Source organism: Thecamonas trahens (genome assembly GCF_000142905.1).
Source record: "Thecamonas trahens ATCC 50062 unplaced genomic scaffold supercont1.6, whole genome shotgun sequence".
NCBI lineage: Eukaryota > Apusomonadida > Apusomonadidae > Thecamonas > Thecamonas trahens.
Window position 1 is genome coordinate 581,851 of NW_013657674.1, and position 24,104 is coordinate 605,954.

Consider the following 24,104-nt stretch of genomic DNA (forward strand, 5'->3'; position numbering starts at 1 on the left):
CCCCCCCTCCCCCCCCCCCTCCCCACACACACACGCATACAGCATACACACCACTACTCCCTCTCATGCCTTCCTTGTCCAGCTCACCTGTTGTCCGTGTTGCAGCTGTGGGCAGCTTCCGAGTGTATCGGACCCAAAAGTGGCCACTGTTTGTGGCACTTTGCACAGCTCTCGTTACCCTTCCGGTGGCACTCTTTGCCCTCTTTGCCTCTGCCAGTACCACATCATCATGTGATGGTCTGATGGACAATTATTTGTTTGTCACTGGTGTTGGCCTCGGTCTCTTGGCTTTGATCTCTGCCATCGATGTGTACATGGCCGAAGCTGGAAGAGCTGTTCTTCGTACTCTCCATGCTGTCCAGCTCGAGGAGACCATGATGATGGCAGCCGCGGCGGCTCAGGCTTCGGCGGCTTGGGTCGGCCTCATGCGATTTCCCATGGTCCTTGTTCATCTCGTGCGCGAGCTCATCAAAGTCGCCATTCCGCCCGCTGTCCTTGTCGGCATCTGGCTCATCCGCAGGTGTGGGGAGCCGCCTGCCGGCGCTGTTCGCACCGACCCTGTGGTCGAGCATGCCGTCGTCGCCGTCGTCGCCTACGGCATCGTCGCTTGTCTAGTTCACGCTGCGGCAGAAGCCGTCTCGGCACTCAGGATCGGTCCATACTGGCACTCGGACGTCCACATGGCGACGCTTAAGAAAGCGCTCCTCGACGCCGCCACCCTTGCCTCGGCCTGCCGCGAGGGGCCCGAGCACACACTCCGGCCCGAGGCGCGGGCGGCAGCCATTCCGTTTGCCGACGACAACGAGGCCGGGCGTGGAAGCGGGAGCGTGACTACGTCGCGCGACCCGACGCTCATCGGCATCCAGCACACGTTTGTGACCTCGACGGTCAAGGGCGTCTCGTTCTGCAACGTCTGCACCAAGGCTGTCCGTGGCCTCGGCGCGTCGGGTCTCGAGTGCTCGTGCTGCGGTTACGTGGTCCACGCCAAGTGTGTGGCCGACGCCGACGCACGGTGCAAGGTGTACGTGGCGCACGCGCACATCGATGCCTCGCTCACCGGCGCGGGCTCGTCCGAGGTCCTCGCCCTGCCCGACGGCACTAACGCGCCGCTGGAGCACCTGTGGGTGGCGGGCAACTGCCCCGGGCGAGTCCCATCGACCTGCATGGTGTGTTACAAGTCGACGGCGTCAGCGCGCGGGCTCAAGCACTACCGCTGCGCCTGGTGCCAGGCAACGGTCCACGAGAGCCACCTCGCCGACGCTCCACGGAGCTGCTCTCTCGGCATCCACGCGCCGCTCATTGTGCCACCGGGCGCAGTCGGGCTCGAGACCGATAACGCCGGCGAGGTCAAGTACGTCATGCGGCCGGTTGCCGGCGCCCGCCCACTGCTGGTGTTCATCAATCCCAAGGCTGGCGGGCGCCAGGGTGAGGCTCTCTTCCCGGTCTTTCAGCAGCTGCTCAATCCGGCACAGGTCTTCGACCTGATGAAGGGCGGCCCGGCGCCAGGCCTCCGCGCCTTCCGCGGCTGCACCAACTTTCAGATTGTGTGCGCCGGCGGCGACGGGACCGTCGGCTGGATCATGCAAGAAGTCGACAAGGCCGAGCTCGGGGGCTACGTCCCGCCCATTGCAGTCATTCCGCTGGGAACCGGCAACGACCTCGCGCGCTCGCTCGGGTGGGGTGGTGGCTACGAGGGTGAGGATGTTCACGACATTCTCGTCGAGATGGCGCACGGCCGCATCTACCCGCTCGATCGGTGGCAGCTCTCAGTGGCCGGTGTTGACGGCTCGGGCTCGGACGAGTCGGCGGCTGGCGCCGTCGCCTCGCACAACACCTCTTCGGTCCTCAACAATTACTTTTCCATCGGCCTCGACTCCAAGCTCGCACTCCAGTTCCATACCGCCCGCGAGGCCAACCCGGGCAAGTTCTCGTCGCGGCTGTACAACAAGTACTACTACGGCAAGGTCGGCTCCAAGCAGCTCCTCACCGGGTGCGGCGAGACCCTGCTCGCCCAAGTCATTACCCTCACCGTCGATGGCCGCCAGATCGACCTCGGCAAGGCGCAAGGCCTCATGGTCCTCAACCTGCCGTCGTACGCCGCAGGCTGCAACTTTTGGGGCTCGTCACCGCGTGCGCCGTGGAAAGTCGCCGCCACCGACGACGGCCTCCTTGAGGTCGTTGCCATCACCTCGGCTTTCCACCTCTCGCGCTGCGCGTCCAAGAAGCGCTGGGTCGGCGCCCCGATCCGCCTCGCCCAGGGCGCCTCGATCGTCATCGACCGCCTCCCGGACGCGCCGCCGCTGCCCATGCAGGTCGACGGTGAGCCGTGGGCCCAGGACTTTACCTCACTCGACATCTCGTTCCTCAACCAGGCCCACATGCTCACCCACCCCGAGCGGGCCATCGTTGTCGCCCAAGAGATCGTCGTCGAAGACGCCGCAACCAGAGCTTCAGGGCCGCCGCAGCCTCGCCGCCCGGCTACTGCTCCCGCACCGCAGCCGCCTGCCGAAGACGACGACCACTCGTACGACTACGCATACGAATCGTACGAGTCGGTCGGCGATGCCCGAGTGTGACGCTGTTGGCAGGTTGTCAATGGCAGGAAAGTGACACACAAACGTTCACCTGTCAACAGCACTACTCCACCACCACCACCACCACCACCACCACCACTTTCCAACCCACACGCTGCACCTACCACCCATCAGGCGTGCAGATTCCCTTCCCGCCACATCGACTTGCATACAATCAGTTAACCCCACTTACCCGCCTATGTGTAGGTGTGGGTGTCACGGAGGGGGAGGAGCCTACCATTTACCGAGAAAAAATAGTCGCCGCTGACCAACAAACGCTTTTTCCCGCGTTTGCCAGCTGTTCTTTGCCCGCACAAGGATTTGTGACACTCCAACACACCTCACTCACACCTCACACACCCTCACACACCCCTCCAGCCCCCCTCCTCCCCACTGACAGGCAAAGGTATACCTTTGCATACCTCCTCTCTCTCCCTCCCTCCCGTAGTCAACGTACGACATGAGTGGTGATCCGTCCGAGTACTCAGTGGTGGCGGAAGCGCTGAAAAGGTTCGGTCGACCCGAGCTGCTCTCTCTGGCCAAAGTAGCCGAACTGCGGAATGATGTACTTCCGCTCATCACCGCCGAACAACTCGCTTCGCTCGCTGGCCTTCCTCTCGGTGTCGCCGTGCACATTGTTGCCTCTGTCGCCTCATCGACTGCCGCTGGCGCCTCGACGACGGCTGGCGCTACGGCGGCGGCTGGCAAGTCGGACTCGTCATTGCCCTCGCTCTCCCGCAGCGTCTCGCGGCAGATGACCGAGCGGTTCACGGTAGAGGTGGCGACTGGGCGTGTCGAGTTGGCGGCCGAGGAAAGCGATGGAAAGTCGTCGCTGCCGCAGCTGTGGACGTCTGGGCGCAACCATGCTGTGGTGCGGGTGAACGCCGCAGCGTTGGAGATGCTCGGCGCAGGCGGCGTGGACGAGCTCGAGGGTAAGGTCCTCGCAGATCTGGTGCCGCCCGAGTATGGCCATGCGCTGGTGCTGATGCAAGAAGGCTTGCAGCGTGTAGAGGGCGTGTATGGGCCGGTGCGGATCGAGGTGGCGGTGGGCAGCGAGTCGCGTCGGTTCATGGAGCACTCGGCCATTGCCATGGACGACGCCACGGCCATGCACCTGTTCAACCCGGTCGATGTAGGATCGGGCAGCGAGTCGGGCACGGCGGCGGCGGCGGTGCAGGACGAGCAGACCGCGCGGCTCCTTCTGGATGTCTTCTCGCGGGCAGGCAACGTGCACGACAAGACCGAGCGCGGGCTAGAGATTGTGGGCCGGCGGCTGGGAGTAGACATGGCTATTTTCTCGCGCGTTGTTGACGAGGTCTACGAGGTCATGGCCAACTGGGATGCGTCGGGCGGGCTCAAGGACGGCATGACGTTCCCGCTCGGCAACACGTACTGCTCGATCACGCTCGCGACGGCGTCGCAGGTCTCGATTCCGGTCTGGTCGTCGTCGCCGTACCGGATGCACCCGTGCTTTGAGGCCTTTCAACTCGAAGCGTACATCGGAACGCCTGTCGAGTCGCAAGGCAAGACGTTCGGCACAGTCAACTTTACCTCCAAGTCTCCGCGAGCTGTGCCGTTTACCGAAGGCGAGCGGTACGTGGTCAAGCTGCTGGCGATGCTTGTGGGGCGGGCGCTCGACGAGGCCGCGCTCGACCAGGCGCTGGCGGACCTCGCAGCTCTCAACGACTCGCTCGACCTCAAGGTCCAGGAGCGGACGGCGGCGCTCGAGGTGATGGCCGCCAAGGCGCGCGAGGCGTCCGAGGCCAAGTCGCACTTTCTGGGCGTCGTCTCGCACGAAATTCGCACTCCGCTCCATGGCATGTCGGCCATGATCGACTTTCTCCACGACACGCAGCTCGACGAGACCCAGACCCAGTTTGTGGACACGGCGCGATCCGAGGTGGCCAACCTCCGGACGCTTGTCGAGTCGATCCTCACCTTTACCCGTGCGTCGGACCCTGCGCGCGAGCTCGAACGCGGCCAGCTGGCGCTCGGCGAGGTTGTCCGCTTCAAGCCGGGCGAGATGCTGGAGCAGGCCGTCCGTGTGCTCGAGCCCAAGGCTGCAGAGGTCAATGTCCAGCTTCGGCTGGAGCTCGGGCGTGCGCTGAAGGCCGGGAAGGATGTTGCGCAGGCGCGCGGTGCGCTCTCGCGGATTTGTCTCAACCTTGTGGAGAACGGTATCAAGTACCGCCGCAAGTCGGGCGTCGAGCCGTTTGTGACCATTTCTGGCGGCCTCAAAGCGGGCAAGGACGGCCAGCCCCAGCTGGTTATTCAGGTCCACGACAACGGCGTTGGCATGTCGCAAGCGGTCAAGGACACGGCCTTTGAGCCGTTTTCGCAAGGCCGTATGGACCACCAACGCGAGTACGGCGGCCTTGGCCTCGGCCTCTCGATCGTCAAGCAGCTGGCAGACGCCATGGGCGGCAGCATCGAGCTCATCTCGGACGTTGGCTTGGGCACAACGGTGACCGTCACTGTGCCGGCGCAGGCCGAGAACTCTAACCCAGACGCCAATGAGCACGATCTTCGCAACATCAGCGCGATCGACTTTACCGACTTGGATGCCTCGACCGAGCAGACCGACGAAGACGAGGGTGATGGCAGCGCGTCGCCAGCGGCCGTCGGCTCGGACGGCAAGCCGCTACTCAAAGTGCTGATGGTCGATGACGTGCTGACCAACCGGCTCATTGTCTCGCGGATGCTCATGCTCTACCCGGACGCCTCGTGCGACGTTATGGAGGCTGTCGATGGCACCAAGGCGCTCAAGCAGATCCGCGCCCTCTTGCCCTCTGTCTACGACGTCATCCTCATGGACGTTTCCATGCCGCTCATGAACGGCCTCGACGCCACTCGCCACATCCGCGAAATCCCCGAGTACGCTGACGTGCCGATCATCGGCGTCTCAGCTGCCGCCGCCGAGAAGGAATGTCTCGAGGCCGGCATGACGTTCTTCCTTGCCAAGCCGTTCTCGCATGAGGTCTTTGCCGCAGTTCTCCGCGCAAACGTGCGAAGGTGATGAAGCCAACCGCCCCCTCCCGCCACGTGTCTTTGCTGTGCTTTTTCATTCATTATTTCAGCCCTCGACAATGATGTCGGCCGCGACGGCGAGCGCCGAGTCGAGAAGATAGTCGCCGCGGTTTGACCGGAGGTGGGCAAGGGTCGCTTCGGCGAGGACGTCAGGAGCAATCTGGGACACCCCGTGCGGGGCAGCACCGGTAAAGACAAGCGAGAAGCCGGAGAGGAGATCGAGGCTGACGGTGGGACCCATGGCGCCGCCGGATGCGCCGTCGGCGACGATGACACCGAGCGAGTGCTCGCGGACGAGATGGAGCCAGAGCTCGGTGGCGCCAACGGCGCCAGCAGAGGCGAGAGTGACGAGCTTGACGCCGCGCGAGGCGAGACGGCCCATCCACGGTGCGCCGCCGATGTACCACTGCGAGGCCTCGAGTGCGTGCGACCGCGGGTGGGCCGGCGCCGGAAAGTACATGGCCGGCGCGGGCAGGCGGGCCGCGGAGGAGAAAAAGGCTTGTGCGATGAGGGCAAGGTCGAGACCGGCCGGGTGGCGGACGTCGACGACAACGACCCGGACAGAGTCAAGTGTCCCGGATTCCATCCACTCTGTCCAGAGCTGTGGCGTGAGCTGAGCGGCAGCGATGACAGCGACGCCCGGGCGCGGAAACGAGAGCGGCCCAGAGGCAACGACGCGATGGAGGCGGGAGATCTTGAGCGAGCGGACGAGGATGCGGGGAGAAGTGGGACGGCCTGGGCCCGGGTCGACCTCTACCCGTAGCGGCTGGTGCTTTGTGCCGAGCGTCAGCTGGGCGAGAACGCGCGAGACCATGTGCTCGCGGGTGGATGCAGAGACGTAGACAGCGAGCTCCTGGAGAAGTTCAGCGGCGGGCACACCCTCGAGGGTGACGATGACGTCGCCGACGGCAAGGTCACAGCCCGGGTAGATCCGGGTGACGACAAGCAAGCCGTCGATCCAGCGCCACTCAAAGGGGAGGACGTAGAGGCGGCGGGCGTGCGAGACGTGCGAGACGCTGGCCTGGCCATCGAGGACACGATGGACGGCGTGGCGGAGGGTGTCGAGAAAAGCGTCGAGCGAGTCATCGACAGCGGCATCAAGGAGGGTGTCGGTGAGGACAGCCCGCCACTCGGAGGAGAACATGGGATCGGGCCACTGGGCGGCGACGGCCGGCGAAAAGTAGGTGAGCGCTGTCCACATCTCGACAACAATGGTGAGCCGGGCGTAGAGCGAGAGCGCGGTGGGGAGGTAGAGGGCGTCAACGGCGGAGATGCGGAGACCACCGTCGTCGTCTTCGACAAAGCCATCACCCACCAGATCACTGTCGGACGAGTCGGACGAGCGCGCGCCGTCGCCGTAGGCAGCCTTGGCAAGGAGGGCGTCGGCGTGGCTGGCGACGGTGTCCGGAGCCGGCGGGCCGGCATCTGCTGGCAGTGTAAAGCCTGCGGCGTTGACATAGACAACGGTTGGCAGAGCCATGCCGATGCCGCGACCGATGTCCTCAGCGATGTAGTGCGAGCGCGGGTCGGCCGGATCGAAGGCGTGGCGCCATGAGGTGGCCGGACGCGCGTGGAAGGACTCGGCTTGCGGCGAGAGCTCGGGTGAGGTTGACGGCGGCGGCGCCGGCGGGAGCTCTTCGGCGGTGAGGACGACAAAGGCCTTGCTCTCTGGCCGGGACTGGGACGAGGTCGAGTAGCGGATGCGCGAGTCGGCCTCAGGTGCGGACGGCTGCAACTGCCAGCCGACGAGCGAGTTGTCGGCCATGTCGAGGTTGACAAAGTGGTCGCGACCGTCAACAGCAAACGAGGCCGAGGTGGCAGGAACTTCAAAGTGCGGAGCGACAAGCTCGAGGGTGCCGATGCCCTTGAGCAGAAAGCCAATGACAAGAGTGGCAGCATCGGCAGGGACGCGGCCCTGGATGTGGTACTCGGTAAAGGGCGTGGTGCCCGAGATGGGCTCGTCGTCCATGGCCTCGAGCGAAAGGTAGAGGCCGGCGTGGGTCACGACGCCGACGATCATGTGGACAACAACACGACCGCGAGTGGCGAGAAAGGCTGAGAAAAGGTACGGCGCGCCAGCAAACGGCGTGGCGTCGGTCTCTTGCGCCAGTAGCGCAGAGTACGGTGGGGTGGCAAGGGCGGCCGACCGGGTCAGCCGAGCTGACGAGAAGAACGACGACGGCGGGCCGAGCCCACGCACGCCAAGCCCGTGGTGTCGCCAGCGAACGGCATCTGCGGCTGCAGCATAGTCGGCGCGCATGTCAAGGCTCATAGCCTCTTGTGGCGTGTCGACGTAGATGGCGAGGAGCGGGGCAGCCGGGCCAAAGAGCATGGCGAGGGCGGCGGCGAGCTTGGTAGGCGTGATGGCGTGGAGGGCCTGGACGACCCCCGAGTGTAGGAGCTCATCCCACGGCGTGGCCGCCGCCTCGTCGGAGGGGTGGAAGAAGCGGAGTACAGCGTAGAGATGGGCGAGCACGGTCATGTTGAGCAGCTGAATCTCGTTGAGCGGCGCCGGCGGAACAAGGAGGTGCTTGAGAGCGCCAAAGGAGCGGAACTGAAGCGAGCGAAAGGCAACCCGGACATCAGCGTCCGGTGCCACCCAGTGGAGGCCCGGGACAAGGCATAGGCCGATGGTGATGTATAGGGCCGAGTCCGAAACAGGCGCGATGACCAGAAGCTCAGCCTGAGGCGCGGCCTCCTCCAGCACCGGCGAGAGGGCAGTGTTGAAGACAAGTGGCGTGAGCGGAGCACCGGCACCATCGACCCTCACAAACAGCGCGCCCGCGCCTGCAGCCACGGCACGATCCCTCATGACCGCCGCTGGAATCAGCACCGACATTCGCTGAGCGCCACCGGCGCCAACCTTGCCCACCACCGACTGCATCCGCTTGAGGCCCGGCGGCCTATGTGGTGACGATGACGACGACCCAGCAGAGGCAGCGGTGACGGAAGGCGTGGTGGCGATCGATGCAGAGGACAAGGCAGAAGGAGCGAGGAGAGCCGTAGCGCGAAAGGCGACAAAGGAGCCACGAAAGGAACGAGCATCAAAGGACTGGATGATCATGGGTGGATGGTGTGCCGTGCGATCTGTGTGTGTCCGACCGAGAACGACAGCCAAAGTGCGGGCGGAGGGCAAGCCAGCTTCCCCTGGCCCTGGCCCTGGCCCTGGCCCTGGCCCTGGCCCTGGCCCTGGCCCTGGCCCTGGCCCTGGCCCTGGCCCTGGCCCTGGCCCTGGCCCTGGCCCTGGCCCTGCGACATGGCGAGTTGCGTATGGGTGCTGGGCGGAGTGTGCCACACTGCAGGCCGACTCTTCCCGCTCTTGCTCTCCAGTATCAAGTTCTGTGGTCCCTCGCCTATCGACGGTGAGAAGAAGAGGATGGCATGTGACGAGGGAGTGGTCATGCCAGGGGGGGGGAGGGGGGGGGAGGGGAGGTGGTGAGTGAGGTGATCGATCGTGATCATGATCATGATCATGATGGCCAATCGTGATCGTGCTCGATCGCAATCATAATGCTCGCCGTGATCGTGATCGTGATCGATCGTGATGGTGATCACGCATGGTCAATCGATGGTCGATGGTCTACTGGAATATAAAGGAAGATGATGGAGTGGTGTGGAGGGAGAAGAGAGAGCAGCAAGAGCTGCAGGGCAGTGGTTGGAGTGATCGAACAAGAGCGGCTCTCGTGCTGATCTTGCAGGGGCGGCAGGTAGCGTAGCTGAAGGCCGCAGAGCGAGAGGGTTAGGAGTGTGAGCAGGCAGAAACCTTTCTCCGGGCATGAACCAGCTTTGTTGCAGTTCTACAGAGTGTCGATGGCGTGAGGAAGGTCGCGATGGGTGGCAATGGGCGCGATGGTCGCTGAGCAACAGGGCACAACAAAAAGACAGATCATGTTTTTCGCGTCGGACAGAGGCATTGCGGTGACATAGTAAACATTGGGCGACGTTTTGGCGGCGATGGAAATGTCGATGGCTGCGGCCAGCGATCTTTGCAAGGGGCCGGAGCAGCCAAGGCGTGTGGTGTTCGTAGTGTGCAAAACATGGATTTACGCAGTGCTGGTGAGAGCAAAGCTAGTCGATGTCGATGTCGTCCCAGTCGATGTCAAGCGGGGCTGACTCGATCTTGTCGCCGGTGCCATCCCACGGCTCGACGTCCGCGAGCGAAGTAGCGGCGAGCTCAAACTCTGCGGTCGGCTCCTTGCCGCGCTGGAGACGGTCGATGAACGAAGTGAGGCCGTCAAGCGAGACTGCGCCCCGGAAGGTGGCGTAGCGCGACTTGCGGACGTTGACAGCGACGACGGCCGGGTAGCCGGCGTCCATGCGGAAGGCCTGCTCGAGAGTCGGCTGCTGGAGGGCAGACGACCAGATCCAGCCAAAGCGCGAGGCGGCGCGCTTGGCAGAGAGGGTCTTAAAGACGTCGAGCAGGACGTTGCGGCCGTCGGCTCCGGTCTCCTCGACAGGTGGAACGACCATGACGAAGCAGAGCTTGCGATCGGTGCATTCGGAGGAGAAGACCGAGCCCGAGGTGAGCTCTGTGAGGACGGTCGGCTTGTCGACGAGGCTAAGCGCGTAGCTCTCGATGGCCGAGGCGGAGCGCTGACCCTGGTACGGCACAGGCTCGCCGTCGTCCGAGGAGCCAAAGACGACAATGGTCGGGTAGCCCTGGACGTTGTAGCGGGCGGCGAGCTGGGTGTAAACGGTGGCGTCGACGGCGCCGAGCTTGACCTTGCCATCGAGGGCAGCGGCGGCCTTTTTCCACTCGGGCTCGAGTGCCTTGCAGTGGCCGCACCATGGGGCAAAGAACTCGACCATCCACACCTCGCCCGAGTCGATGACGAGCTCGTCAAAGTTGGACTCGTCAAGGTGGACAACGGCGTCGGCCTTGCCCTTGCTCTTGCTCTTGCTCTTGCTCTTGCCCGAGCTTCCACCGCGGAGCCGCGAGCGAACGAGCTTCTTGGCGGCGTCGAGACCGGCGGCGACGATGGCATCGGCCGTCCGGCCGCCGTTGTAGTCCTCGGGCTGCGAGGTGGCCGTCGAGAAGATCTTGATGGTGGGGAAGCCCTGGATGCCGAATCGGCCAGCGAGATCGCGATGGGCATCGGCATCGAGAGCGGCGACAGTGACCACGCCCTTGAGTGCAGAGGCGGCCTTCTTCCACTCGGGCGTCAGCGACTTGCAGTGGCCGCACCACGGGGCGAAGAACTCCAGGAGGACAGGTCCGTCGGCATTGGTCACCACTGCGTCAAAGTTGGAGGGCGTGACGACGACCACATCGTCGCTGCTCGAGTACAGTCCGTAGCTGGCTGGTATGAGGAGGGTGAGTGTGAGGAGGACGACAGCAGCTGCTGCTGCGATGACCCGCATGCTCATGCTGGTGTTCGTGAAGACAAGTCGAGTGGAGTGTGTGTCTCTGGTGAGGTCAGCTGTTTTTAGGTGATTGTTTGTTGATGGGACTGATCGAATGCGAGGGATCGGTGGCGAGGGCTACGAGGGATCGGTGGCGAAGGCTACGAGGGATGGGTGGCGAGGGCTACGACTGATTGGTGGCGAGGGCTACGACTGATCGAATGCGAGGGCTACGACTGATCGGTGGCGAGGGCTACGAGGGATCGGTGGCGAGGGCTACGACTGATCGGTGGCGAAGGCTACGACTGATCGAATGTGAGGGCTACGAGGGATGGGTGGCGAGGGCTAAGACTGATCGGTGTCGAGGGCTACGACTGATCGGTGGCGAGGGCTACGACTGATTGGTGGCGAGGGCTACGACTGATCGGTGGCGAGGGCTACGATTGATCGAATGCGAGGGCTATGATTGTTTGTTGATGGGAATAATCGTTGGCCAAAATCCGTCGCCTTTCAGCCGTTGGCAGACAACGGCCGTTGAGCGCGGCAGCCACCGACAACGACAGCGACGGAGCAGCAAAGACGGGACAGACTTGACTCACGGGCCGGATGGGCAAGAAGGGCAGCAGCAGCAGCAAGAAGAAGAGCAACGGCTCCAAGACTACCAAGAAGGCCTATGGGGAGCACTCGGCCTCGGAATCGCCCGACACGGTGACCTACGTGGCGCGCAAGTCCAAGGGCAAGTCCAAGGGCAAGTCCAAGAGCAAGTCCAAGGGCAAGTCCAAGGGCAAGTCCAAGGGCAAGTCCAAGGGCAAGTCACGTGACGTTGCATCGTCGAGCTCTGGCTATGGTCATGGCTTTGCTGTTGAAGATCCGAATGCCTTTGCTGCCTACGCATCGCGGCTTTATGCTACGGCGGCGGCCAACGGCGGCGCGGCTGGCGGTGGTCCTGGTATGATGATGTATGGTGGCGGACTCTCGCCGCAGGCTGCTGGTGCTGCCGTCGAGCAGATTCTTTACGATCTCGGCGCAGAGACCTCGTCGTCGGCTGTGGAGCACATTCTGCGGAGCGCGCACTTTCCGCTCACAGAGGCCGGTTTTGTCGCCCTTGCTGCCGAGGTTGTCGCCTCGTCACAGGCGCCTTCGGGCCGCCGTCGTCGTCGGCGGCGGCACCACAGCTCGGGCTCGTCAACGACCGCGTCGTCCTCGTCGTCGGGCTACTCGTTCCTCGACCACGGTCCGCAGCGGGCTGGTGCGCACGCGCCATACTACCCGGCGGCGGCTGGCCACCCGTATGGCGGCGGCGCACCGGGCTACGCACCGGGCTACGGTGGCGGGATGAGCAAGGAGCAGCGGAAGCAGATGCACAAGTGGGAGAAGGCCCGCACAGCGGCAGCCGCCAAGGCTGCCGAGGCACAGGCTGAGGCAGCAGCGGCGGCGATGGAGGCGCGGGCCGAGGCCGTGGCCGCCGAGCAGAAACGGCGGACCAAGGTGGCCAAGGAGCAGGCCAAGGCGGCGCGGGCCATGGCCGACGCCCGGGTCGACGCCCATGCCAAGCGCATTGCGGCCGAGGGCAAGCGGCTCCGGAAGCGCATCGAGTTTGTGGCCAAGGAGACCGAGAAGCGTCGTGACGCAGCTCAGGAGGCCCAGCTGCGGGCCGAGGCTGCTGCAGCGCGGGTGGCCGAGAAGCGCCGGCTGTACGAGGTCGAGCGCCGCGAGGCGCTTGCTGCGCAGATTGTCGACGCTCACGAGGCCCGTATTACCGCCGCCAAGACCGCGTGGAAGACCGCGCGCGAGGCGCACGACGAGCGCGTCGCTGAGGCTGCCAAGCTGCAGAAGAAGGCGCGCAAGGCCGCGCGCAAGGAGGCCGAGCGCCGCGCCGAGCTCATCGAGCACCAGCGCGAGGCCGCCGCCAACATGGCTGCCGAGCGCGCCGAGGCTGCCCTCGCCCACCGAAAGGCCGCCGCCGAGGCCGCCCGCGCCGCCGCCGACGAGCGCGCCGCTGCCATGGCCGCTGCTGCTGCCGCCGCCGCAGACCACCGTGCCAAGGCCGAGAAGGCTGCCGCCGCCCGCGCCAAGGCCTATGCCGACGCCGTCGCCGAGCGGCAGGCCGCCGCCGAGAAGGAGCGCAAGCGTCAGGCCAAGGCCCAGGCCAAGGCCATGGCCGCCGCCGAGAAGGAGCGCAAACGCCAGGCCGCCGCCTATGCCAAGCAACAGAAGCGGATGATGAGGCAGAACAATGTCCGCGCTCGCCACGGCCGCTACCCGGTCGGCTACGCTGTCGACTCATCATCATCGTCGTCGTCGTCGTCGTCGTCGTCGTCGTAGTTTCCTGTTTACTCGCACCACATCACACAGTCTCGAGCTCCACGGCCTTAAAGTACTCGTCCTCGGGTACGCCGGCGAGGTCCGATGGGTAGATGCCGCGGTCGGCCATCTCAGCCTTGACCCGCTCAAAGTAGGTCTCGTCCGGGTAGCCAAACGAGGTGGCACCGCCGTACGTGTTGGTCTTGGCATGGATACCAGCCCAGACAACGCAATCCTCGCAGCCAGTCGTCACCGAGGTGCCGACGGTGAACATGTGCCGGCGGATAAAAGCGAGGCGGAGGAGGCCGAGAACCTCGCGGCCCTCGGGTGTGTCCGGCAGATAAGCCGCCCGGTAGGTGCCGTAGTACGGGCGGCCCGGGTGGTAGTGCGCCTCGGTCTGGGTTCCGTCCGGAAACGAGTACGAGATCTCGATGGTGCCGTCCGACTCAAAGCCCGAGATCGGGTTGTCGCCCGGCGGGTAGCGCGAGACCCGGAACGTGCCGCCTGGCATGTTGCCGATGAGCGTGCCACAGATGGCACCACAGACGGGGCACTTTTGCGTCCCGCACTCGATCCAGCGTGTAATGCACGCCCGATGAAAGTAGTGCTTCCAACCGCATGGCGCGAGGCGGACAAGCGCGCCATCGCCGGGCGCCTCAAAGTGGCCGATCTCGTGCACATCGTCCATGCACACCGAGCACGTCTCGACATGATGATTGTCTTTGCCGTGGATAGCGCCCTCGGCATGGACACCGTCCGGGTACACAAACGCCTCGACACCGTCGGCGAGCGAGATGGCGTTGAGCGAGTTGGTGGCAAAGTCGACAAAGGCCGAGTTGGGGTACGCCAGCGAGATGACGACGGGCCAGCTGATATCGTCGAGCGTCTTGGTGCCCATAATTTCGAGCGATGCCTTGTCCTTCCCGCTGCTCAGCTTGTCCACCATCGCTCGGCTCAGGCTCACCCGCACCACATCGTCGTTGGCAAGGCCGAGCTCAGCCTCGATGACCACCTCAGTATTGACCTCGACGCTCCCGTTCGCCACCAGCTCGTGTGTCTCTGCTTCTCCGAGCTGTGTCACCTGTGCCAGCCATTCACCCAGTGTCGTGCTTGCCATGTTTGTGTGTGTGTGTGGGGGGGGGGGGTGAGGTGCCGGGGGGGAGAGGTGAAAGGAAGGGGAATGGAACAGGTTGTGTGGCTGGCGGGAACGATTGTTGAAACGAGAGTTAATCGAGTGATTGTGTGGCTGGCGGGAACGATTGTTGAAACGAGAGTTAATCGAGTGATTGTGTGGCTGGCGGGAACGATTGTTGAAACGAGAGTTAATCGAGTGATTGTGTGGCTGGCGGGAACGATTGTTGAAACGAGAGTTAATCGAGTGATTGTGTGGCTGGCGGGAACGATTGTTGAAACGAGAGTTAATCGAGTGATTGGGTGTGTGGCGGGAACGATTGTTGAAACGAGAGTTAATCGAGTGATTGGGTGTGTGGCGGGGAACGATTGTTGAAACAAAAGTTAATCGAGTGATTGGGAGTGTGTGTGTGTGTGGGGGGGCGGGCACGCCAACCAACTCGTCTCCACCTTCCATGGCCTCAACCTCAGGTGGTACGCCCCCTCCCTCCCCTCCTTCCCCTCCTCCCCCTCACCCCCCACCCTCACTTACTCCTCTTTACACACCGCAGTTGACTACGCTGAGATTGGTGGCCGCGTCCAGCTGGTGGTTGGTGAGCACGCCGTCGGCTTTGCTCTCTCATCGCTCCCACCTGATCTGCACCGGCCGCAGTATGTCGAGTGTGAGCCGCTGTACGAGTGTGCCGCGGAGAGGGCGTACCTAGCTGCTTTACCGAACGATCCCGATCTGCGTCAGCGAGAAGCCGAGCAGTCACTCGCCATGTTTGCCTCCTCGTCCTCGTCAAAGGGCCTCACGCCGCCGGCCAGACGATCGCCGCACCCTTCGTCGACATCCTCCACTCCTCGCGGCCTGCTCATCGAGCTCGATGATGTCCCTCCACCCGCGAGCTAGCTGCCGCATACTTACCTGATCTCATCCTCCATGCCCACTCTCCTGCACGGCAAGCCCATCTTTACCTTCCCTCTCCTTTGACTGGCCAGCTGCTGCCGCCGCCAGTACAGCGATCAGAGCGCACTGGTCCTTCCACGGTTGTTGAACGTGGCAAACGCAGCCCTGTTGTGGATGGAAGATGGTACAGTCTTTGCGTAGTGCGCCTCGATGGCGATGGGAGTGAGCGGGCCGGCCGACGCGTAGATCGCCGCCACCAGAATCCCAGCTGCCACGAATACCTCGGCCACCACATCCATCGGCAGGCCCGAATACTCTTCGTGCGCCAACCTCAGATGGTGGCGATCTATTCACACCCGTACATCCACCGCCAACCGGCCAACCACCACCGGCCGCTCACCCCTCCTCCCCGCATCTTGAGGATCACCACACCAGAGACCACTCATCACCTATCAATCAGCCATAAACCTTCCTTTGTCGTCGGCCCCTTCATCCCCCTCGCATCCTCTCAGCCTCCCTTGACCCCGACCCCATCCCTTGTCGGTCCTCTCAGCCCCGACCTTCTCCTCCCCCACTCCCCCCCCCCCCCTCCCCTCCCTCCCGCCCCCCTTCCCTTCCCCCCCCCCTCTCACGTACACTGCACCGTGGAGTAGGCAGCATGGGCAAGGAGAACCCCCCCCCCTTCCCTCCCTCCCCCGCCGTCATCAAGCCTCTTCGTACTCTCCCTTCGCGCATGTCTCCTGCACCCCATCATCACCACCACCTTTCACCAAATCCTCGCTACTTCTTTGTCACCTACATGTTCTTCATCAGGATGATCTTGCTGCACTCGATTAACCTCGTGCAGGCGTCGGGCACTCGGCAGGCAGAGTGACGACGGAGCATAGAGCGGGGAACCGGGGAGGGGAGAGGTTGGAGGGCAGAGCGCGGGGCGGTGATACTCGACTCGACTCGATTCGCCTCGGGGCATTTGGGTGACTGATGGGCATGGCCAGAGGAAGCAGACGGCGTACAGGACTGAAGCGAGTGTCACGGGTGATGCACTCGATGTGTATGGCGACGTGGGTGTTGGCCTTGGTCAGCCTTGGCCTCGTTGTCACTCCCCCTTCGGCCACTGGCCAGAACATCACCATCTACGGGCTTCGTTCGCCTCCATTTGTCATCCAGGCGGGAGATGAGGGTCAGGTATGTGTCTCTTAACACAGCTAGCTTGTGTCGAGGAGCCAAAGGAGGAGGCAGCGGGCTAGCGAGGCGGTTGTGTGTGTCTGTGGGGCGGGGCGACGAGGACTGACAATTGCGAGTCGTTGGTGGCTCCCGTGGCGGATTTTTCGAGTCGGGCAGTTTATTTCTGGACACGATTTGGATGTGTGGAAGAACATGTTTGCGCAGATGGTGGCGAGGAATGGCAACTTGTCGTACTCGGTCGAAGTCATGGCTACGCTCGGAGATGTGCAGAACGCGGTGGCCATCGATGAGTTTGGCGTGGGCATTGGCGCCATTTCCATGACGACCGAGCGCGAGAAGGACTTTGACTTTTCACAGTCGTATTTTTCTTCTGGCCTCGACGTCCTGCTCCTCCGCGAGTCAATCAAGCCGAACCTGATGCTCATCTTCCTCCCGTTCGACTGGTACATTTGGATTTCTGCCACCCTGCTGCTCTTTTTCTCGGGGCACGTCATCTGGTGGTTTGAGAGCGACTACCAGCCCAAGATCTTTCCGCGGTCGTACTTGGCCGGTGTCAACCAGGGCGTGTGGTACGCATGGGGCACGCTCACCAAGACCAAGGCTGCTGACCTGCGCGGCTTCCCGTCGCGCATGTTCTCTGTGGGCTGGACCTCGCTGACAATCATCTACATTGCGGCGTACACAGCAAACCTGGCGACAATCCTCATGGTCGAGCAGCTGCGGTCCGACGTCACCGAGGTCTCGCAGCTCAACACCAACGATGTGACCCTGGCGATGGTCGCCGAGTCGACCGCGATTGCGTGGAGCGCTCGCAACCTACCGCACACCCAGTTCAAGGTTGTGCCGTCGATCGATGACGCCTGGGCGGCGCTGCAAGCAGGCGAGGTCCTGGGCATCTTGTTCGACGCGCCGACGCTGCTCTTCCTCTCCAACATGCTCGACCTCGAATCCAAGTTTGACTTGCTCGGCAACCGGCTGACCAAGGACATCTACGGTTTCTTGCTCCACGAAAACTCGCCGCTTAAGGCCGAGATCGACCTGGCGATTATGGACCTCGAGTCTGACGGCGTGCTCGACTCGATCTGGCGCGAGTGGTTCACCCGGCAGCACCAGGCACCGCTGCCTCCAGGCGCGACGGAGCTCTCGTTTACGGCCTTCTCGGGCATGTTTGTCATTGTGGGCATTGGCCTCGCTGCCGCTATTGTCTCGTATGTCTGGCTCGCGTTTGCGCCCAAGGCGTGATGGCGCGATGGCGCACCGGCACGTGTCAGCGACGCGGGTGTCATGCGTTGTCGGACGCTGCGCACGCCGCCGTCTCGTTGTTGGCCGACAGCGGCGACGAGGGTGACGACGAGGGCGACGACGAGGACGACGAGTCGGACGACGACGATGACGACGACGATGACGATGATGCAGTCGACGTGTCGGATGACGACGTGTCGGACGACGACGAGTCGGACGACGAAGAGCCCGATCCGGAGCCCGATCCGGAGCCCGAGTCCGAGCCCGAGTCCGAGTCAGCTGACGACGACGACGACGACGATGACGACGACGATGCCATGGCGTTTTGGATGCTGGCGAGGACGTCGCTTTCAAGGTGCGAGGCAAGTGGCTTTGCCCGCTTGGGCGACGGGGTGAGGCCGCGCGTGTCGTTGGATTCCGCGCTGCGCCCGCGCTTGCGCTTGCGAGCGCGGTCGTTGCCCGGCGTTGCGGGCTCTGGTGCGGCAGCTGAAGTGTCAGCGGCCGGAGAAGCCGTCGTCGTCGCCGCCGCTGCCGCGGAAGCAAGTGCGGTGGTGACGGTCTTCTTGAGCTTGCGCCGAGTGCGACGGCTTCGCTTGGTCATGCTGGCCTGGGTAGCGGTGATAAATGCAGTCATTAGCTCCATAAACTGCTTGCGCTGCGCAGCTTCTTCAGCGATCATTCGGTTGACAGAGTCTTGGGTCCCGAGGATGCGCTCGACGACTCTCTCATGGCTGGCCTGGATCTCACGAAGAAGCTCCAAGTGGTTGTGAGCGGGCGACCGCCCGGGCTCGCGCGAGTCCATGCTGCGCGCGATGGACCAATCTTCGTCACCAGACTGCGAATGCAACAACGGCGAGGGCGCCGCAGAGGAGGCTGCTGCGCGCGGTGGGGTGTCAGGTACAAGGGCGGGTGGCGGGAGCGGGGCGAGGAGCTGAGGCGACTGAGTCGATTGGGTGTTGATTGGCGCCGGTGACGACGGCTTGGAGCGTGGCGGCGGGGTGCTGGGAGCCTCCCGCGCCGCGGCTGCGTCGTCAGCGACAGCAGCGGCGGCAGCGGCATCAGCGGCACGACAGGCGGCATCAAAGGTGGCGACTGAAGCGTGGTGGCTCAGCAGCGTCTCGATCTCGACCTCGCCGCCGGACAAGACCATGTGCATATGGCGAAAGTATGGTAGCGCAGGCTGGACCTCCTTTGCCGTGCCAGCCAGACGGGCCTTCTCGAACAGGTAAGACTTGCGCATGTGGAGGAACTTAACCTGGACTTCATCGGGCTCGACCCGTGCCGATCCGGAGAGACATGCGTTGAGAATGTCAGCGATAGTGCTCCATCCGCGGGCGTCATCGTCGTCGGGCCGGACGTGGGCGAATGCGGCCAGCATGACCGCCATCCTGCCGAGCGTCCAGTGGGTCTTGCTCTTTGCACGGCTCTGGACGTGAGCGACCATAACGATGCCAACCTGTGAGTCACCATCTCCTCTCATCCCCTCTCCCTCATCAGCCCTCGATAACATACAGTGCGTGCGAGGGGATTCCGCCGCGCTCCACCCGGTCCACCCGCTGGCGTCCGTGGCGCCGAGTACGGTAGCCGCGTCCGACTCAGGGAGCTCCGCCGCATACCTCGGGCGTGTAGTGTGACTAAGAACGAGGCCGAGTGGTGGTTGTCCGCTATACTGTGCTGTGCTGGAAATGCTGCCAGTGCCACGCCGAGTGCTCCCTCACTGTCTGGCCGGCCGGACGAGAGCGGTGTGGCCGTCGTCGCCTCGGACTGGCTGGCCGATTGCTAGGCAATGGCAGTGATGAACAGCATGGAGCGTCACTCGCCCCTCTCGCATTCCACTTTCCACCCCCCCCCCCCCCCCCCCCCCCCCCCTTTCCGCTCTCTACCACTATGTAAGGTGCTGCAGAAATGTGCGGCATCGCTCACTCTTGCGCCACGCCACCGGCGGCGGGCGGCATCAGCGCGCCGCCGTTCGGATCGTTGTCGAGGAGAAAGGCCTCGAGCTGTGCGAGGACAGCCGGAAAGTCTGCGCGGCCGTAGCCGAGCCGAAAGTGGCGGTTGTCGTAGTTAAAGGTCGAACCGGGAAGGAGGAGCACACCCTTGGCGTCGACAAGGGCGGCGGCAAAGGCGTCGGCGGTGAGCTCACCTGGAGCCACGTTGAGGCGCGGGAAACAGATCGGCGCCGCCGTGGGGCGCGACCAGACAAACAGGTGGGCGTACGTGGTCATAAACGCAGTGAGGAGCTCCATGTTGGTGGCGATGAGCGCGTTGTTGCGAGCTAGAAGCTGCGAGCTAGCCCTGAGCGCGGCGACCGAGAGCAGCTGTGACGGGCCGGAGCAGCAGATCGAAGTGTAGTCCTTGTACGATAGCAGCGCGTCGTAGAGCGCAGCCGAGCGCGTCGCGAGCCAGCCGATGCGAAGGCCGGCGAGGCCGTACGACTTGGACATGACGCCGAGGCTCATTGTGTGCGAGTCTGAGAGCGTGACTGCGGCCGGCAGCGTGAGCGTGCCCTCGCGCTCCAGCCCCCGGTAGACCTCGTCACAAAGGAGGAGCGCATCGGCGTCCTCAACAGCAGCCACTACCCTTTGCAGCTCATCCGGCGTCAGGAGCGCGCCGGTCGGGTTGGCAGGCGCCATCAGGACCACCATCTTGGGCACCGGCTCGACTGCGAGCGCGGCGACGAGCTCATCGACATCCAGCGCCCAGTCGTCCTCGGGCTTGGCCACCCAAGGGCGAACGTCGACGCCCATGTCAGTCGCAATGTCTGAGAGCGAGGTGTAGCACGGAGTGGCGCAGATCATAGCATCGCCCGGCGCGAGCACAACGCGCATGGCCACATAGATGCCCTCCTCAGCACCGGCAAAGACAAGCACGTTTTCAGGCGAAATCTTGCTCTCGTACACATGCTCGGCAATGGCCGCACGGAGTTCCGGCTCGCCAGGCGACTCGGTGTAACCGAGCGAGAGATTCATGAGCTCTTTCGGATCCATGCCCGCCAGCTCCATCACCTCGCCCACCGTTCGCGTCTCGCAGTCAGAGCAGCAGAGCAGATGCGGCGCCGTAAACTCGTACTTTGCAAAGTACCGCTCCACACCAAAGGCCCGCAAAGGACATGCAAGTGCCATATCACTTCTTGCACCTGACATGCTCCCCTGTCGTGTCCAGAGAGTTGGGTGCCTGAGGTCTGCGGTCTCTGCCTCGGTCACCAGTGGCGACGTTCAGCGAGGTCCGCGGGCGCGAGCAGACTAGCTATCGGCTTTGCCTTGACCAGTCCGATCGAAGGCGGGAGCCTGATGGAATCCAAGTAGAGAGAGGGCAACGGGTGTGCTAGTTATGCGCGGTGTGTGCGATCAGCGCATTCTACCTGCGTCGATGAGAGTTGACGCAGGCTACATTCGAGATGGCTGGCGGTGCGTGCGTGAGTGTCCGTGAGTAGGCCGCCCAAGCCGCGATCCACGCCCGATCTGCCCGCCCATCACTCCCTTCCCTCCTCATGTTAATCTGAACCACGTCAGTTGATCCTCTCTACCATCGTATCGCATGGAACCGCACCGCGCCCGCCCCGACACCGCCTCGTTTGCTCACTGGCTGCTCGCGATGACGGCAGCAGCTGTGCGTTCGATACGAGTACGTCTCTCGACAACAGCCGAGAGAGGCGACTCTGGTACTACGTTGCGGTTAGGGTGGACGGTAATGGCTGAGAGCGGAAGGCTGCGGGGTGTGCTGGGCTTGGTGGCCGACACTCAGTACGCGGACGCTGACGACGGCTGGTCGTACGACAAGAGCGAGAAGCGGTACTTTCGGGCATCGGTGGATGGGACGCGGATGCTGGCGAGTGCATGGGCGGCGCTGCCGGTGTTGGTTGGCGATGACGAACCAGAGACGCCCGAGGCGGCGCTAGCCCCGTTCGCCGTCAGCGGCCGGAGCGGCGACGGGCACGCTACGGAGGCCGACGACGTCGTCTTTGCGCCGCAGATGGTTGTTCACTTGGGTGATGTGGTCGACGGGCGCCACGGGACGTCGCACCTTGTTGACGCCGTTCATGTCATCACCTCGGAGCTCCGCAAGGCTGGCGCGCCGGTTGTTTGCCTTGCCGGCAACCACGAGTTTTATCACGCCCGGGCCGAGGGCGACGCGGCGCGGGAGGTGCTCGCCGGTGCGCTGGGATGGGGCGACGCGACGCTGCGCGGGAGCTGGTCGCTACTGCCTGGCCAGTTACGGGTCATTTGCATCGACACGTACGAGATCTCGGTCATGGGTGCGCTCGGCGGACTCGAGTCCGAGGCTGCCGCCCAAGCGGCTGCGCTCCTTGCGGCGAACAACCCCAACGAGATCAAGAACTCGCCCGAGGGCCTGGTTGGCAACGACGCGCGATGGGTGGCGTTTGGCGGTGGAACAAGCGAAGCGCAGGTCCAGTGGCTCGAAGCCGAGCTCGCTGCCGCGGCTACGGCCGGCGAGCGCGCGGTAGTCTGCTCGCATGTCCCACTCCATCCGCGCGGCGCGGAGCGGCCGACCAACGTCGTGTGGAACTACGAGGCGTTTGAGTCGGTGTTGACGACGTACGCCACCGCCGGCGTGCTTGTTGCATGCTTTGCCGGGCACGACCACACCGGGGTCTTTGCTCTCGCAGAGAGCGACGACGACCCGCTGCCGCACTTTGTCACCCTCCCAGCGATTCTCACGTCGCCACCGGGTACGACCGCCGGCGCACTGGCGCACATCTACGACGACCGAATCGAATTGGTCGGCTTTGGCAACTGTCCAAGCGCGCGGCTGCCGTTCCGGAAGCGCTAAATCGCCTAGCGCTTGCCGCGCTTGCCCTTCTTGGCCTTTTTGGCCGGTGGCGGGTCGTCGGCGTGCGCGTCCGCAAACATCGACGGCCAGTACTCGGTGGCGTACGGCGCGTCGGCGCGGGCGCCCATCGACGGCGGGTGGAACCAGTAGTTGACCGCCATGTGGATGGCACGCGGCTTGTCCGAGAACGACGTCACCTCGTGGAACCAACCGGCCGGCAGATACAGGACGTCACCGGCGCTGAGCTCGGCTACCGCGTGCGGCAGACTCGCATCAAAGAGCGGCGCGTCAGCCACCAGTGGCCAGGGCTTTGGCCCGTGTCGGGCGTGGACTGCGGGCGTCGGGATGCGTGAAAAGTGATCGGGCTCGGGCTCGGGCTCAGCGGCGGTCTTTGCAACGGCGGCGGCCGGCGGCGCCGCGGCAACGGAAGCCTGCTGGCTCGAAGCCGTCCCTGGTCCGCCGCTGTCATCATCGGCCCACTCGTCGGCCCACTCGTCGGGCCACTCGCCGTCAAAGACCGGAAAGTCATCGTCTCCGTCGTCATCGCCAGCGGCGGCGCTCTTCCGCTTCCGCTTCCGGCCGCCGGCGGCCATGTCGAGCATGCGCTCAAGAGCAGCGTCAATGTCGTCGTCGTCCTTGGCGGTGGCAAGCGCAGACTTTGTCCGCCACGCCTCGACGTCTGCGAGCGGGGCGCCGTTTTCGTCGACAGGCCCAGCGCCGACGTAGTTGATGCGGCCGTTGGGCGCAACACCCGCCAGCTCTCCGTATGTCGCCAATGCGCCTGCGGCCGAGGGATCAAAGAGAGTGAACCGCTTGCGACCAGCGGCGAGAACGTAGATGTTGTCGTGAAAGTCGTGATGGAGGCCGGACGACGAGCCTGAGGCCGACGAGCCGAGCCACAGATGCATCGACTGCGGGACAAGGCTGCCAGCCAGCGCAGGACGGATCGGAACGAGGCCCGAGTCGACCAGTGCAGGGAGTGGGGCCGAGATGTGAACCCGGCCCGGAGGCGGCGGGCCAGCAGACCGCCACCCGCTGTCCTCGGGCTGGGTCGAGATGTAGAGTGCGGCACCGGCGGCAAGCTCGTCGAGCACCTCGTTGAGCGGCCGGAGGACACGCTTGCCGCGGCCAAACTCACGGCCGTCCTCGGGCGCGTCGTCACCGGCGGCAGCGACCTCGACATGAACCGCAGCGTCACCGGCGGCGTCGGCGAGGAGCTCGGGCGTGAGCTGGGTGAGCAGAGCGCCAAGGTCCGAGTCGGCCGGGAGGCCGCGGATGATGGCGGGCTTGCGGACCGCGATGTGGGCATGGTACAGCGAATGCGCCGTCGTAGTCGCACCCGAAAGCACAGGCACCATCCAGGGCTTGCCGGACGGAGCCGGCTGCGGGAGGCGGAAGCCGGCGTACGCGTCGCGGGCCGCCATAACTTTGCCACGAGTTGAGTCGAGTGAAGCAATCGATTGTCGTTTGTCATCCATTATCACGTCATGTCACGAGTAGGTCACGAGCAGGCTCGCGGTGTGATCGGACTTATCGACTTTTCCTGCCTTCTAGCGGACGAGGCACACGTGATGTCGTCATGTCCACGTTCTGATGTGTGGTGATGGAGGGGGGGGGGG

General features: G+C 64.1%; 11 protein-coding genes across 11 annotated transcripts; 5 read left to right on the plus strand and 6 right to left on the minus strand.

The window, feature by feature from the left end:
* Window positions 1-314: 314 nt before the first annotated feature.
* AMSG_01693 (diacylglycerol kinase beta) lies at window positions 315-2,576 on the plus strand (the record flags this gene model as incomplete). The annotated part of the gene is made up of 1 exon (XM_013906284.1): window positions 315-2,576. The coding sequence occupies one exon, from the start codon at window positions 315-317 to the stop codon at window positions 2,574-2,576; it is 2,262 nt and encodes a 753-aa protein (XP_013761738.1).
* Window positions 2,577-2,808: 232 nt separating this feature from the next.
* On the plus strand, window positions 2,809-5,813 carry AMSG_01694 (sensor protein). The gene has a single exon (XM_013906285.1). It carries the CDS (start codon window positions 3,034-3,036, stop codon window positions 5,587-5,589), a length of 2,556 nt encoding a protein of 851 aa, XP_013761739.1. The 5' UTR covers window positions 2,809-3,033; the 3' UTR covers window positions 5,590-5,813.
* Window positions 5,647-8,484, minus strand: AMSG_01695 (S41 family Peptidase; the record flags this gene model as incomplete). The annotated part of the gene is made up of 1 exon (XM_013906286.1): window positions 5,647-8,484. The coding sequence occupies one exon, from the start codon at window positions 8,482-8,484 to the stop codon at window positions 5,647-5,649; it is 2,838 nt and encodes a 945-aa protein (XP_013761740.1).
* Window positions 8,485-9,618: 1,134 nt separating this feature from the next.
* Window positions 9,619-10,988, minus strand: AMSG_01697 (protein disulfide isomerase family protein). The gene has a single exon (XM_013906287.1). It carries the CDS (start codon window positions 10,965-10,967, stop codon window positions 9,669-9,671), a length of 1,299 nt encoding a protein of 432 aa, XP_013761741.1. The 5' UTR covers window positions 10,968-10,988; the 3' UTR covers window positions 9,619-9,668.
* Window positions 10,989-11,539: 551 nt separating this feature from the next.
* AMSG_01698 (uncharacterized protein) lies at window positions 11,540-13,333 on the plus strand. The gene has a single exon (XM_013906288.1). The coding sequence runs from the start codon at window positions 11,550-11,552 to the stop codon at window positions 13,266-13,268; it is 1,719 nt and encodes a 572-aa protein (XP_013761742.1). The 5' UTR covers window positions 11,540-11,549; the 3' UTR covers window positions 13,269-13,333.
* AMSG_01699 (uncharacterized protein) lies at window positions 13,260-14,364 on the minus strand (the record flags this gene model as incomplete). Its single annotated transcript, XM_013906289.1, has 1 exon — window positions 13,260-14,364. The coding sequence occupies one exon, from the start codon at window positions 14,362-14,364 to the stop codon at window positions 13,291-13,293; it is 1,074 nt and encodes a 357-aa protein (XP_013761743.1). The 3' UTR covers window positions 13,260-13,290.
* Window positions 14,365-16,642: 2,278 nt separating this feature from the next.
* Window positions 16,643-17,768, plus strand: AMSG_01701 (bacterial extracellular solute-binding protein, family 3; the record flags this gene model as incomplete). Its single annotated transcript, XM_013906290.1, has 1 exon — window positions 16,643-17,768. A coding segment is annotated over one exon (1,052 nt), but the record flags the coding sequence as incomplete, so codon positions are not given.
* On the minus strand, window positions 17,735-19,081 carry AMSG_01702 (uncharacterized protein; the record flags this gene model as incomplete). Its single annotated transcript, XM_013906291.1, has 1 exon — window positions 17,735-19,081. The coding sequence occupies one exon, from the start codon at window positions 19,079-19,081 to the stop codon at window positions 17,735-17,737; it is 1,347 nt and encodes a 448-aa protein (XP_013761745.1).
* A 532-nt stretch (window positions 19,082-19,613) lies between these two features.
* Window positions 19,614-20,848, minus strand: AMSG_01703 (aminotransferase; the record flags this gene model as incomplete). Its single annotated transcript, XM_013906292.1, has 1 exon — window positions 19,614-20,848. Exon 1 carries the CDS (start codon window positions 20,835-20,837, stop codon window positions 19,614-19,616), a length of 1,224 nt encoding a protein of 407 aa, XP_013761746.1. The 5' UTR covers window positions 20,838-20,848.
* Window positions 20,849-21,335: 487 nt separating this feature from the next.
* On the plus strand, window positions 21,336-22,485 carry AMSG_01704 (manganese-dependent ADP-ribose/CDP-alcohol diphosphatase; the record flags this gene model as incomplete). The annotated part of the gene is made up of 1 exon (XM_013906293.1): window positions 21,336-22,485. The coding sequence occupies exon 1, from the start codon at window positions 21,385-21,387 to the stop codon at window positions 22,483-22,485; it is 1,101 nt and encodes a 366-aa protein (XP_013761747.1). The 5' UTR covers window positions 21,336-21,384.
* Window positions 21,769-23,909, minus strand: AMSG_01705 (JmjC domain-containing protein 4; the record flags this gene model as incomplete). The annotated part of the gene is made up of 1 exon (XM_013906294.1): window positions 21,769-23,909. One exon carries the CDS (start codon window positions 23,907-23,909, stop codon window positions 22,491-22,493), a length of 1,419 nt encoding a protein of 472 aa, XP_013761748.1. The 3' UTR covers window positions 21,769-22,490.
* Between the last annotated feature and the right edge of the window lie 195 nt (window positions 23,910-24,104).

Bases quoted from the DNA above. Each gene is read 5' to 3' on its own strand.
- AMSG_01697 (XM_013906287.1), bottom strand. From the start codon at position 10,967: ATGAGCATGCGGGTCATCGCAGCAGCAGCTGCTGTCGTCCTCCTCACA.
- AMSG_01694 (XM_013906285.1), top strand. From the start codon at position 3,034: ATGAGTGGTGATCCGTCCGAGTACTCAGTGGTGGCGGAAGCGCTGAAA.
- AMSG_01698 (XM_013906288.1), top strand. From the start codon at position 11,550: ATGGGCAAGAAGGGCAGCAGCAGCAGCAAGAAGAAGAGCAACGGCTCC.